The 14,728-nt window shown below is 39.7% G+C and overlaps 1 protein-coding gene across 1 annotated transcript in view; it reads left to right on the forward strand.

Annotated features, from left to right (window-relative positions):
• Nucleotides 1-11,121: 11,121 nt before the first annotated feature.
• EEF1E1 (eukaryotic translation elongation factor 1 epsilon 1) overlaps nucleotides 11,122-14,728 on the forward strand; it is a 47,046-nt gene continuing 43,439 nt past the window's right edge. Inside the window, exon 1 of the mRNA XM_078685823.1 lies at nucleotides 11,122-11,312. Within this exon, the coding sequence (XP_078541949.1) occupies nucleotides 11,226-11,312 (87 nt within the window). The 5' untranslated portion in view covers nucleotides 11,122-11,225. The remainder of the gene's footprint in view (nucleotides 11,313-14,728) is intronic.

The raw sequence follows: 14,728 nt of genomic DNA on the forward strand, positions 1-14,728 counted from the left end.
GAGTTTCAATATGTTTTGCAGCATTTTTTGCAACTTTTGATCCGTTTAAACTAGAACGTTTTGGGGGGAAATCTGATTATGCAGCAGATGATGGGTTATGTGGTACATGCAGCAAATCCATAATCATGCAGTAAACACCACATCTGCAGAATCGCATAATTCCAGTGGCCCTGGTTATACGTTTCCACTACAGTAAAGTAGATCAGTGGGTTAGGGTACCTACTGCAGAGATATCTGTTTAACCTAATATGGCATACCTTCTAAGCATAGTAATAGTGCTTTCTCCCAGCAAAGCACTAACAGTGTGTAAATATCTGTGAGGCCTACTCAAAAAACGCAAGCATCTGCCTTTTAGTGGAAGTGTATTAATGGCAACAAACTAAAACACATTAAAATATCAGTCAAAAGAGTAGGTGATTCAATTATTTTATAAACATTTGCCAATAAGTGAAAGGCCAATAAAATGAAGAATCAGTTGCTCTTTTCAGCCACACCACTAACCCTGCTCTCACACCCACTAATCACCCAACCACATATGCACTTTTTTCGCAGGCACGTTCGAAATTCCTATACATTTCTTTTTATACTTTTGATGGAGCAAGGTTTCACAGGTAAAGTGACTTGCTCCTACTCAACCCTCTGAATAATAATATTAATGTACTAACATGTTTTGTCTTATTAATATTGAATTACACGACATATTAGGCATCTAGGGGAAGCTTGCCAATGTGCTTTTACTAACTATAATCCACTTGCACTAAAATGGCTGCTGCTACGCGGGATTTTCTACTGCGCATGCGTCTGTCATGCCCACGTGACATGCTTGGTGGGAAAATATTTGCTTCTGCGCAATAGAACTAAGATGGCAGTTATGTGTCCTAATGTAAAAGAAGCTTGCATCGCTGTTTTGCTAAGCTCTTTGTTTTTGCTTAATATCTGACGCAATAGTTAAAATAAAATAATGGGAATAGAGTAGAAAGAAATGGCATACCGGGAATTCATTTATTCTGAGTTTCTAAAACTGTTTCTTTTCTATTTTTACATGTTACCAAAATTACGGGCCTAAATGCTTTGCTGAACTCAATCTTTGGAGAAACTGCGCCTGTGCAACAAATTTCTTGAAGCCACAGAAGCTGTAGCCTTGAATCATGACCAAGACGGACATGGAAGGCGGAGAAGAGTGAACTCCTTGCCTTGCCAGAGGAAGCTGAATTGATTAAATTGTTTTAAATGATCACTGATACATATCACGACCGGGAGGAATAAAGAACATGGGTAGATAAAGTTATGGGAGGGAACGACTTGAAAATAACAACCTAGGCCATTAACAGTGAGCTTGTAATTTATGATAGAAGAGAAGCAGTAAATTCAACGACATAAAAAGTTATTGCTTTTTTATTAGTTCCGTGGAATTAACAAACAGAATTAAACATTATAAAATATGTATTATTAAAATAATATCCTATTCGTAAAGCAAAGTGCGATAAACAGTAAAATTCATGAATTCATACAGTTATACAAAAAGGAAAATTAATATAAAAACACATAAGTGGCACAGTATTATTATCTGGACGCGCGTTTTGGCGACCAGCGCCTTCTTCAAGAGTAGCCACGTTCAATCTGTGAATATAACAGAAACCATTTAAAAGCTTATTATGACCATCAATTTAATCAAAAGGAAGGACCATAGCTAAATAATGCAGCTAATTCCATTTGACAAAAAGCAATATATTAAATGTCTGACCTCTCATTATACAAGCAAAAAAAAAAGACAAAATGATATGCCTCATTTCAAAACTTCAATAACATTTCATTGCTCAAAGTATCATCAATACAAAAAAGATAGGAAGCGAGCTAAATAAGAGAGACTCCATATCTATACAAGTGACGCAATGCAAAACTATTATTCTAAGGTAAATTAGGTATAAGTATCCTATATGGGTACATATTGATAATCACAGTACTTAATATATAAGGAGGTACTTACTAGATAGCAGAATAAAATAGTTTAATTAGCTTTTTTCTTTCTCCCATGAAGGATTAGAGTTTTCTAGAAAAATAAATCAGATTTCGCATTTGTAAGGTCATATGCATATTTATTTACAAACAAATTATTTTTCTCATTGTCAACCTATTTATTACCTTATTCTTTCAATTTGATTTCAAAATCGCTGATATTAGCTGGAGTAGTTCTTTTTAGCTTGCGCAGATACTATTCATGTCTTCACAAATCTAAGGATGGATTATGAATATCACAAAAGAATATCGTTATTATTGTACCTATATGTCTAGTCCTTATTCTTTTGGTAAGGGAGCATGTTAGTCGTGATTACCTAATTTTTCTGGTCATTACTGACAGTCGGAACCTGACGTTATATTCTATGTACGGAGCTCATCATGATATTGTGAGTGCCGGTCAGATAAACTACAAATGAAAGAACATGAAAGATGCATATTTTAAAGTGGTAGAAAAGATTTAAGATGGATCATTGTTTCATGATAATTCTTACTCTCAGATTTACCTGGGCTACGAAGTAGGACGAAAAATGGAGCTCCTAATGAAACGATTTCAAGAATATTCAGACAATATAAAATCTATAAGGTCAAAAAAGAAATGAAAATACATTATAGGTCAAAGGGGCATTCATTTTTAACGAATGTATTTTCTTGCAGAAACGTTATGTTAGTACCTGCAAACTGTGATATGTAGAATTGCCACCTGGTCTGCAATCAAGGATACTGAAGATTCTCTTTTGATGTATTCTAATATTATGTATTAAACGGTATCCTCCTGATATGGCGGATATTCAGATATTCTCTGTGTTTAAATAAATAGTACACAGTTTTAGCCATAAGGTAAGATGCAACACATAAATCTAGTCACAACGATACATTTTCTTAATACCTCTATGCCGTTTAGTACAAAAAATACTTCAATTAAGTCTGCCACATAATAATCCCCTGGTAACGAAATCTTTAGAATCTATACAACAGAGGGTTTTAAAACATTAGATGAGCGACAGGCTCGAAATCCATAATCTAGATACCGTTTGTATATCAAAGCGCACTTTCCATAGAGACAACAAATTAATAAAATTCTTTAATTCCAACGATTTCTTCCCTACATGAAAATAGAGAAATAGTATCAAATAGACACAGCGAATTCATCTAGTGTTTACCTTTTGGTTAAAAAATAAATGCGCAGACCAGGGACCGCGACCGGTGCAAGCCTCGGATATTCAAGTTGTATCACTCACCACTCGGTAACTTGGCGTTTTTGAACCGTTATTTAATTGGATACGCCACGCCTTATTGGGTCATATGACCTTCCATGGTTTGAGAAAGAGAAAATAGACAGCGGACTGATAGAATCTGTAGGAGAAGCCATCGAGTTACTAAAAATAAATAAAGGACTACTCAATCGATCACGTGTTTTCAAATAAATTCAACGACATAAAGTAAATTCAACGACATAAAAAGTTTTTGCTTTTTTATTAGTTCCGTGCAATTAACAAACAGAATTAAACATTATAAAATATGTATTATTAAAATAATATCCTATTCGTAAAGCAAAATTTGAAAACACGTGATCGATTGAGTAGTGATTTCTTTATTTTTAGTAACTCTGCGCAAGCTAAAAAGAACTACTCCAGCTAATATCAGCGATTTTGAAATCAAATTGAAAGAATAAGGTAATAAATAGGTTGACAATGAGAAAAATAATTTGTTTGTAAATAAATATGCATATGACCTTACAAATACGAAATCTGATTTATTTTTCTAGAAAACTCTAATCCTTCATGGGAGAAAGAAAAAAGCTAATTAAACTATTTTATTCTGCTATCTAGTAAGTACCTCCTTATATATTAAGTACTGTGATTATCAATATGTACCCATATAGGATACTTATACCTAATTTACCTTAGAATAATAGTTTTGCATTGCGTCACTTATATAGATATGGAGTCTCTCTTGTTTAGCTCGCTTCCTATCTTTTCTGTATTGATGATACTTTGAGCAATGAAATGTTATTGAAGTTTTGAAATGAGGCATATCATTTTGTCTTTTTTTCTTGCTTGTATAATGAGAGGTCAGACATTTAATATATTGCTTTTTGTCAAATGGAATTAGCTGCATTATTTAGCTATGGTCCTTCCTTTTGATTAAATTGATGGTCATAATAAGCTTTTAAATTGTTTCTGTTATATTCACAGATTGAACGTGGCTACTCTTGAAGAAGGCGCTGGTCGCCGAAACGTGCGTCGAGATAATAATACTGTGCCACTTATGTGTTTTTATATTAATTTTCCTTTTTGTATAACTGTATGGATTTATTAATTTTACTGTTTATCGCACTTTGCTTTACGAATAGGATATTATTTTAATAATACATATTTTATAATGTTTAATTCTGTTTGTTAATTCCACGGAACTAATAAAAAATCAATAACTTTTTATGTTGTTGAGTTTACTGCCTCTCTTCTATCATAAATTACAAGCTCACTGTTAATGGCCTAGGTTGTTATTTTCACATGTTATATCCCTGACCTAGGAATTATTTGCAATTGGTCAATCAGGGGGTCCTTGTTGTTCTCATTCAGGGAACGACTTGAATACATGATTGACAAGTTGCTTCTAGAAAAGTATGTGATGGCTACTCCTCGTTCTTTGTTCAATAAAATTGTGGGATTCACACATTTGCAACATTTGGGGGGGGGTGCACTGACCTGAAAAATAGTATAACTAGGGTAGGCTTCGTTAGTTTGATTGTCCAACTTGTCCAAATAGCCGACCTGTCACTGACCCAACGCACTCAATAGGTGATCGAGAGCAGAGTTGCTGGCGGAGCACTCTGTCAGAAGATTCGAAAACCCAATCGGGGTTCTGGGGAGGAGATCGATGACCCAATCGGGGTTCGACTGTTAGCTGCAGAGAGGTTTTACAACACTGGCGTTTTGAATTTTAACTGTGGTGCTGGTCTTAGCCTGTGGTGGTCCTATCCTGATACAATTTGGTCTGTAACCTGTCCTGATTCTGTCTTGCACCTGTTCTTTCCTGCTGGCACTTATACTTTGGGATCCTTATTCTTTGACTCAGCCTATGACCAGGGTTGGTCATTACACCGTTCTAGGTAACTATAAAGTGTGGGTTTGTCATTGTACTGTTTTTCCTTTTTTCTTACCCACCCTCTGTTTAAATGCTTAACGACATTTCTCTCCAAATAATTTGAAATGCTTATGTTTTAAAATTCTGCATTAGTCTAAACAGAATAAGAAATGTATTTGAGTTTCATGTTTTATGAGTTTTTCAAAGATTTACTTAGATAAAGATTTTAAACATTTCCCGAGTTTGTGGTTATTTATGAAATGCTAAATGTTATTATTGCTACCTATTTTCTCTCTAACTCCCTTGATCCTTTAGGACTATAGGTATCGGTGACTTGGATTGGTAAGATAAATGGTAAAAATCCAAACGGTAAAACCCCAATTGATTTGAGTGTAGGTTTACCTGTTTAATGTATATATTAACATGTGGGCCCAGGTGAGTATGTTGAGCAGGTGAGCCTGCGCTCTATCCCTTTGACCACTGGGTTTGGGCAGTCTCAGCGCTGGAAATTAAGGAGATCTGACAGCTATTATTGAGTCGGTTCCAGAATTTGGGCTGGCCTCCTTGAAATGTGCTGAGTTTGTTCCATGCAATTTGCCAACACTGAGGCAAAGTCAATGGCACCCACACTGCTGTGTTCAGAACAAAAACCTGTGAGAGAAGAAGAATTAATCTCGCTTTCAGTTCCAGCTGGGCCCCTCACAAGTGCCTCACTTACTGGGCCATCGGCACTCCTTTTGTTCGAGATGCATCCTGGGTGGGGGTTAACAGGAGCTTAAAGAACTTGAAGTCAGTATCAGGAAGGAAACAAAGACATTCAGCTTGTCACTTTACAAGTGCTGCTACTAAACTATCAATTAGAGGGAGGTTTCTGAGTTTTCAATGATCTTTATGTAAAGGTGTGCCTGAACCTTAAGGTCAGATATATCTGAATAGATGAATAATTACACTAATAACTTCTTCTATAGCACTAACTAAAAATTCATTATTGCTATATAAAGGACCCATTTTCATCAACCTTACAATAAGGAATGACTAAGAAACAAAATATTACGGTTTTAAACGTATGCCCTACAGTTTGCACACAGCGTCAGTTCATATCTCACTAAGCTATATTATCAGGACAATAACTTGTGAACCACGGGCAACATAAGGATCTACACAGCGAAATCAGTTACCCACTGATGTGTATGCATAAAATACAAAGCTGTGACCTGCATGCTTCACGTTGTGCTTTGCAGCAGACATGTTAACCATGTTATTTTAATATGAGTCAAACTTGTCACTACAGTTCACAAGATTTGCAAGTGCATTAATCTCCAGTTATTGTTGCAGTTATTAAACCCTGGACATTGCAGTGTACATACAGATCCATGCAGCACATGGCTTCATCTGTAAAATAGTTCCAACTGCAGTCTGTTTGTGACCAATTAAGCAAGCCAGAACAGATTTACTATTAGGGGTGTGCGAAATTTGTTTTTGTGTAATTACACAAAATTATGGCAAAATTACATGAAATTATACAAAATGCCATTTTACACTATTGAAGGCTTTATAATTAAATACCCAAAAGTATTTTTACGCAGTAAATAGTATGTATGTTGAGAAAATAACATTTATTATAACACTAGTCAGTGTAGGCCTAGATTTCAAAACGGCTTTGGCTTTTTGCAGCCATCTTTCAGCACAGTCATTCTTTCACCTGTCTCACTCCGCACACACACACAGACAATTCATGCACATGCAATTTTGAGACGTAATGTCACTTTCCCACTTGCAGAATGATGTTTCTTTCCTTTAAGTTCTGTAGCACAATGTTCAACTGAGAGTGAATTTTCTCAAAGCCTCACCTATTGGGACCATAGTGTGATTCTTCAAGAGAACTTGTCCTTGTATATTAAGTAACAACATTTGTATTAACAATTGAGGTGCCTGAAGGGCACCGGGATGTGAACAGCAACACTGTGGTACAATGTTGAGAATGGGAGCTCAGAAACTGCATCGTCCTCTCTTTTATGTGATTGGTTCAAACCGTATGACTCCTGCACAATAATGTGAACTGTATAATTTTCATTGTATAATCGATTATAAAAGAAGCCCATTCTTAGGTGTGGGACCACACTCAATTACATTGACTTTTAGGAGGAGCACTACGCTGGTCTGACCTCTGATTTAATTATTAGAACTGAACTGGTCCTGTTTAATTAATTATTTAATTTATCATGAGCTTCATGATGTTCCTTGAAATGAATGACTAAAAGGCTGACTTTTGACTATATATTTGATTCTGTAAAGATTTAACCCTTAATAAACCTTCGTGGTTTTACTATATTTGTCCTGTTTCCATTAGAAAGACCATATGCTTTACAGCTTGAAATATAATTTTGTTGACTAGATCAACTTGAGGAGCAACAAAATCCTAAGGAGATTAATATCCCTCCAGGGCCTTAATAAGCACTTAATTATTTTGCCATCAATAATAAAGGGCACAATCCCTATTTTTTTGGTGCGAAATGCGTCCTTAAATCAATTTCAGAGATAATTCATTTAAAATAAAAGCACAGCTTTCTGTTATTTCTTCAATGTATTACCATTCACTGTAATTTTGACCTAAGTGTTATAATTTCTGAAATTTTGCATAGCGAGTGTAACACGAAATTCCAAAAATTAAGCGATTTACAACCAGTAATTTAAATTTCACCTATGTCTACTTATCACCTGTTTCTTTATTTCTAATTTTTTCAAGACAGTTTTAAAACAAGCATTGGAAATGCAATAGGTCTCTCCTTTAAGTTAAAGCCATTTGCTTTGCTAATTGTATTGTATTATAGCTATGTATTATTGAGTGTGTGTATGTGATATGTTGTGTTTCTATGTTGTTAGAATTGTATTTGTTAGCTGTGTAGTAGGTGGAAGTATAGCTTTAGGAGGAGAAGCGAAGTGTTTAAGATTTAGGAAGGAGAGTGAGTAGGAGAATAGCATGAGGGTTAATGAAGTATAGTGAGGTGTAGAATAGCATGAGGCAGAAGAAAGGTGTGGGGGGAAGAGCAGTTATAATACCGATGGCGGTGCTGAGTGCGGCTAGTCAGGCAGAGCTCATGCTAAACCAGTGTCATGGCCCTGTGGCCTTTCGGACTCCATCCATACTGCACCCCGCTGAGGCCATGAATGGAATGCTTCATGCAGCTGCTCTGCATAAGCCTTAGTACAAAACTTCACTATCCGGGGCAAGGCCTATATATATTACACTAATGCAGAGCTTATGGTGCCGGTACTGGCTGCAGCCAATCGGGCCCTAATGCGGGGCATGCGGTGCCGGTTGAGGCCGCAGTAGGCCAGACAGGTAAAGACCATCCTGAGTAAGTGTGAGTCTGGAGCTGTGACGCTAGTGCTGCATGCAGGTGATTGGCCCCAGCCCACTCTGCACCAGCGTTGGTTCTGTATTGCCAGACGTGGACTGTCAGGGACGACAGCCATCGCTGCACAATGGTGGGGGTCTGTGATGCGTTCCACTGCAGACTAAAATCTGCACCAAAAAAAGCTCTCTGCAGCCGGTGCTGGGTGGGGCTGGTTCGATGTGAGCCCACACTGCAGCAGCAGCACACAGGCCAGCTGCCACTGTGCCCAAGCTGTGTGCCGTGGAGCAGGCTGTGCCCGTACCGCAGCAGGATAGGCCATCTGCCAGCATGCCGCTGCTAGTGCCTGCTGCGTGTCGTGGAGCTCAGCCCATACTGCAGCAGCGTGGGGCATGCTGCCGTCATTCGCTCGCTGCTTAGTGCAACTGGTCCCATGCGGCTCACCCTACAGTTTTTGCAGAGCCAGTTGGATTGGAAGCAAAAAAAAAAATTGTTTCAAGCACAGTCAGGAAATAAGAGAAATGCTCACAGAACAGCATCAAAATACGTACGTTTTACATGCATCAAATAAAAAAAATAACAGAGCATTGGTCTGTAACAGTCCGTTTCATAACATACCTCTATCTCTACGAACAATTATTCAAATAAAAGATCAGGCTGTGTACAAAATCCTAAAACTATATGTGCACTGCCTCCCTGTGAGGAATCAAATCCTGACCGCCAGGCCCTTCCCAATCATGGCCCAGGGTCAGGCTCTTACCGGCATCTTTTCGGGACCGCTCAGAGATCTGAACCTGTGAGTCTCCACAGGCCTCCCCGGTCACCGGCGGCGTGTTGCTGGCCTGTCCATCCTTCCTCAGTAGCTACGGCCTGGACGTAGGCAAAGCGCCAAGAGCAGGAATGCGTCAAGAACATACGAGAAAGAGCAGCTCTCCCCCTATGCCTACCCGGCTCTGCCTAATCTCATCCCAAAATCAGCGTTGCCCCGCTGAGGCCCCGGCCACAGCTCAGAAGTACGAACAGTGACAAACTCCTCCTCCTACTGCAGGTGTGGAGACGCAGAGACCGCCCCTTGCGCTGACCGGGTTCACCGGAGGGAGAAGCTGGTGAGCAGCCAGTTAACACAGGCTTTAAAGCTCCTCAGCACTCCAAGAAACCGAGCTCCGGTGTTTGTAGCTTCTTTTATTACATGTGAAGTGCTAGAGTCGTACAAATAATATTTTCGTGGCGTGTTCCCACCCCTGCATTTATCTCATTAAAAAAACACTAAAATTCGAGAGAAAGATGTATGTTTGTGCGATGCTTAAGTGTGACATTTTAACAAGTGAGGGGGGCAGACGTTGCGACAAAATATAAACGCTTTTTACCTAAAAAGAGCGTTTTCTATTTATGCGGTGAGCAGTTTGCCCCATGTACTCTTGGAATTGTCAAGATTCCTGGCGAAGCTAAGGTTCACGATTCCCCTAGCCAACAAGCGCAGCCAAAGCGGACGTCGCTGAAAGCGGCGCCAATCAAACAAGCGCAGCCAAAGCGGACAACGCTGACAATGAAAAGAAAAGAGTGCTTACTGTCTTTTAAAGGACAGCATGTAAAGCCGCCAGTAAAAGATCCAGTCCAGGTGGATGGTGCCAAAAGAGGACAGGGTGGAGGGACTAAAAAGCCTCTGGTACAATCATCACACTCCGTTCAGCATAATCGATGACGCAAAATGATGCATACCAATGAAACCGTATTGATTCCAAGAAGCCCTCGTAGAGGGAGCAACACATGCGTGCTGCAACGCCAGTCGAGACCTAAAAAGAGTAAGAAGACTGTAGGCTTCGCTCTCTTTTCCCTGCCACCCCTAGAGCCCCCCATTAAAAGATCGGGTTCCCCATAAATTCATACTACCAGGTCACCATCTTCCCAGTTTTTGGTTTCCATTCTATAAAATCGTTAATGTCAGATATGTTACTCTAATTGGTTTGTTGGAAGCAAACAAAGATTATCTAAAACTCCTATACATTACTTTTTGTAATGGAAAGACGAGGAAAGAAAACAGAATGCTAGGTGACCACCCTTGAGTATAGCAACTTTATCAGTCTGGATCAATGCGGCTGGGACTTGGAGTTCACAAATAATTTAGATCCCCTACGTACGACCATACATACACACATCCATTTCCTGCAGAAGGCGTGAACGAAAGGAAAAACGGACTATACGAAGTGCTGTGAGTGAATAAACTTGCAAAGCGCCTGCGAGTGCGAACACGTACAGCAAGCACTTCCACTTTAGAGGTACGCCTGGATGCGAGTACTGTGTACTAGTAGCGATAGCTGTCGCTAGATTAATAACGGCGGCCATCATTGAGCGTATTGTTTTTCGATGCAAGAGAAATAAACTTGAGCCCAGCTCACATAAATAGATGACAAAACTCAAATATTCCTAGCATCATATCAGAAGTTAATGTATTTTCATTTGAAGAACATTGTCATTAACGTTAAAAAAAGTTATGAATCATCCACTCAGAAATTAATACTACATACTGAAAATAAATGTTTCCTTGAAAAGTATACGTTTTAAAGGAAAAAGCGACTACAAACAATATAAATGTTTGAAAGCAACGCGTTCGACGCCATTCAAAGATGGACGCCAGGCTAGCGATCACTGAAGGGGTGGGACTCCCTTGCCATGCTGACGGGTAACAATGCTCTAGCACCGGTTTCTGTCCAGCTGCTGCCTTGCCGACGCTGTCTGCTGTTTCTTCCAGTGTAGGGGCTCAACATGGCAGTGCCAGAACTGTGCGCGCTGGAGAAATCTTTGGGGCTGAGGCAGGGTCACAAGTACAGCTCGCAAGGAGACAATGGCACGGTAAGATTGTTCATAATCATAGGCTTCTGTCTTGTGTGTTTTGGTCCAGAAGGAAGGGCTCCCGAATCAAAGTCATTCATTCAGGCGCGTTCTTCCTTGGCAGAATGAGAAAACGCAACATTGAGAACTGTAGGCGCAGCGAGAGCAAACCCCCTAATTGTGATCTGTGTTAGCTTGCTATGTTTTGGCATGTACTTCATGTGGGCCATAGCATGTTGTTCTGGAGCCCCATTTGCAGTGTTTGATTTCTATCGATTTTGTGCATGCTTTCCTAATTGTGTAAGGTTAGTAGAGCAATGCTAAATTTATAGTTCAGGAATGACTCATGTTGGTTAATTTGAAAGTAAAACGCCATCGATCCTGCTAATGTGCTGTGTGTATGGATGAATATGGTGAAAGACTTTACGGGTTTTCTTTGAGGTGGATGATTGGTTCTCCTTTACCCAGCTCAGTAGCTTTGCAGATCAATCTCTAGGCTCTGTTGCCAATTTCGTGAAAAGCTAAAATACAAACTTTTATCTGTATTCAAAGATGGCTTTAAGATAGTTGTGCGGCAGGGGGAATACTGTTGTCAAATAATTGCTATGGTAGCATGTTACGTGCATGAGGGTGTTGAGGAGCAGGATATATTGTCTTCTGTTTTAGAGAGGCGATCTATGACTGTAGTTGGAAACGTGTTGTGTAGTGACTATTTTTAGGTGGAATATGCTGTCTGGAGTGCCAGTGGTATGTTAATATTATGGCATATGAGATATGTATGCTGTGTGACTTTACAGACTTTGACTCTCCCACACTTGGGAAGCTGCAAAGATATGAAAAGAAATGGGCCAAGATCTACCCCACAAACATACAAAAGGCAAACAAAACCTAATACCTCAGTCATTTACCATTCTAAAGCATCATATAGCATGTTATTAATTCTCAGAAAAGCTGTTTATCTATTGCTCCCAAATTAAAGAAAAACATTTTTCTAAGACTTTGGTGTTACTGTGCACGTTAATCTTGACCTAAGCATGATCAGGAAAACATATTGAGGGCATATGTGAACAGTTCTCCATTGAGCTAGTTTGGGAATTAATAGTATTGGGCATGGCTTTGTTGCAAGGTGACAAAAACTCCCAGCATTAAGGTGTAGCTTGTAGGCAGGGCTACTTAATTATATAGCAAGAGTGGGCCAAATTAGGCATCAGAGTTTAATAAATGATGCAGTAATAAAATGCACATTATCCTGCATAATAGTGATCGAATCCGTTTTGTAATTTTTGCACATAGTAACACTATCTAGACAAAGGTTTCTCTTTATTACCACTAGTTTAAGACCCTATATTCAACTTACAGCTGAACAGTCTACATTTTACTCCTGTTCAATGTGTCACTTGTTCTTTACGGTAGTAGCCACCACACTCACTAAGGTGTTTTTAGGTCTTGGCTACTAAACCGTGGCTAAAAGGTACGTTGAGAACACAATGTAGTTGTTTGAATTGAAAATGCAGACAAATGTTGCAAGGCAGATGATATTAGAACCTGAAGTTGTCCCAAAGGTACTGATGGACAAAGTGAGACAACACGTCTCTATGTCAGGTACCCCTCCCCGTGGACTGACAGCGGGAGAATATTAAGATGTGCTTGCTATTACAAGCCCTCTACTTGGATTGATTCTTTGGACCACTTATAAGGGCCGCTTGGGGTCCCGGTGCGAAATGAATAATTAAAGAAAAATAAACTTTGGATGCTCTACACATCATTCAGAGACTGAACCTTTTGCTTTGAAGTTTTGAGTCAGACTTTGAGAGGCGCGGAACTAGCGACTACAGGATCTTTGCCTAAATTCACACTTGTTTCAACTATATGAATTGGTTGTACATGCCAACACCTGTTTAATCGAAATTCCTCTTACTCCTGTTTTCTTTGTGCCTCCCTCTTGCATGCATGAGTGCTGGAAAGGGCCACGTGGAGTAGAATCCTCTTGACAGAACATCTGATTTTGAACTAGATATCATAGACCTGTTGCAATATCAGAGTGGAAGGCTTCATCTCAACCACACAACCACCTTGCACAGACACAACCTCATAAAAAGTATTACGCACACCATGCAGACTTTTCAGAGGCACACACATTCCAGCACAGACACACTTGTTTATTTTATTTATTTATTTATTTATGGGTTTATACCGAGCTTGAATCGACTCCCGAAGGAGTATCTCTGCGCCCAAAAACACCAGAAGCACAATTTAAGAGAGCAATCATTATAGAGAAGAGCTAGTTCTGAAACAGGTAGGTTTTCAGCTTTTTTTTTAAAGATTAGATGTTCTGGACATTGCCTGAGCATCAGGGGGAGCTTGTTCCATAATGTAGGGCCGACCACTGACAGAGCTTTGCCGCCCTGTCTTGCCTTTTTTACGATAGACACTCGAAGGAGACGCTGGTTGCTAGACCTAAGGGAGCGGGCGGGATTATATGGTACAAATTTATCTGTCAGATATGGAGGTCCTAGTCCGTTTAGACTCTTGTGGATTACACAACAGATCTTAAATTTTACCCTTTGGCGAACTGATAGCCAATGTAGTTTGTCCAAAAGGGGTTTTGACGGAGATCTGGGGGGGGCATTCAGGACCAGCCTAGCAGCAGTGTTTTGTACTACTTGGAGTTTGGCTAATACTGCATCGTTGGCCGATGCCAACAGCCCGTTACAATAGTCAATACGACTAAGTTCAAGGGCCTGCACCAAGGTTTTTCTGGATGCAGGTTTTCTTGCATGCATACTCCCCTATACACAGACACCCTACAGAGACAAACACTCAAAGACATACACTGGAGACCCCCCACTCCCACATGCATACCCTCCTTCAGACACTCTCTGAGGGAGACACTCACCTGGTTTCTCACGACTGGTTGCCTGTACTGTGAAGAAATGGCAGGTATAGAAATGCCCCCTCTTCTTGAAAAGTGCTTTTTTCTCTGTCCCAGCAGTCCCAGCAGTGTGTCTCTGAAGTTGCTGTCTCAATGGAGGGCAACAGAGGCTGGCTGCAGACAAGTTGTCTGTGTCACCCTTTCCTCCTGATGGAGACCCCTCTAATGCACACCGAGAACAATTCTATTTCTTGTCACTGAGGATAACATATTGGTGTGTTATCCGATTAAATAATCAGAGGACTGACGTCTACGATTCCCACAATACACTACGTTACTAAATGAAAATCCAAGACTGTAAATGGTATCCACAAGGAACATTTGCCAACACGACAAAGAACAAAACGTGCATACTAAACTCTGAGAGGGAACACTAATTTAATTTAAACAAAACACCATTGCCTGCTAGTTCCTTACCAGAAAGTATAAGAGCCTATGGATGTTACCGCCTAACAAGAATTTGCAGATTACAATTCAATGGGAAGCATCTCATGTAAATAAAATA

The sequence above is a fragment of the Lissotriton helveticus genome, chromosome 4_1 (assembly GCF_964261635.1).
Source record: "Lissotriton helveticus chromosome 4_1, aLisHel1.1, whole genome shotgun sequence".
Classification (NCBI taxonomy): Eukaryota; Metazoa; Chordata; class Amphibia; order Caudata; family Salamandridae; genus Lissotriton; species Lissotriton helveticus.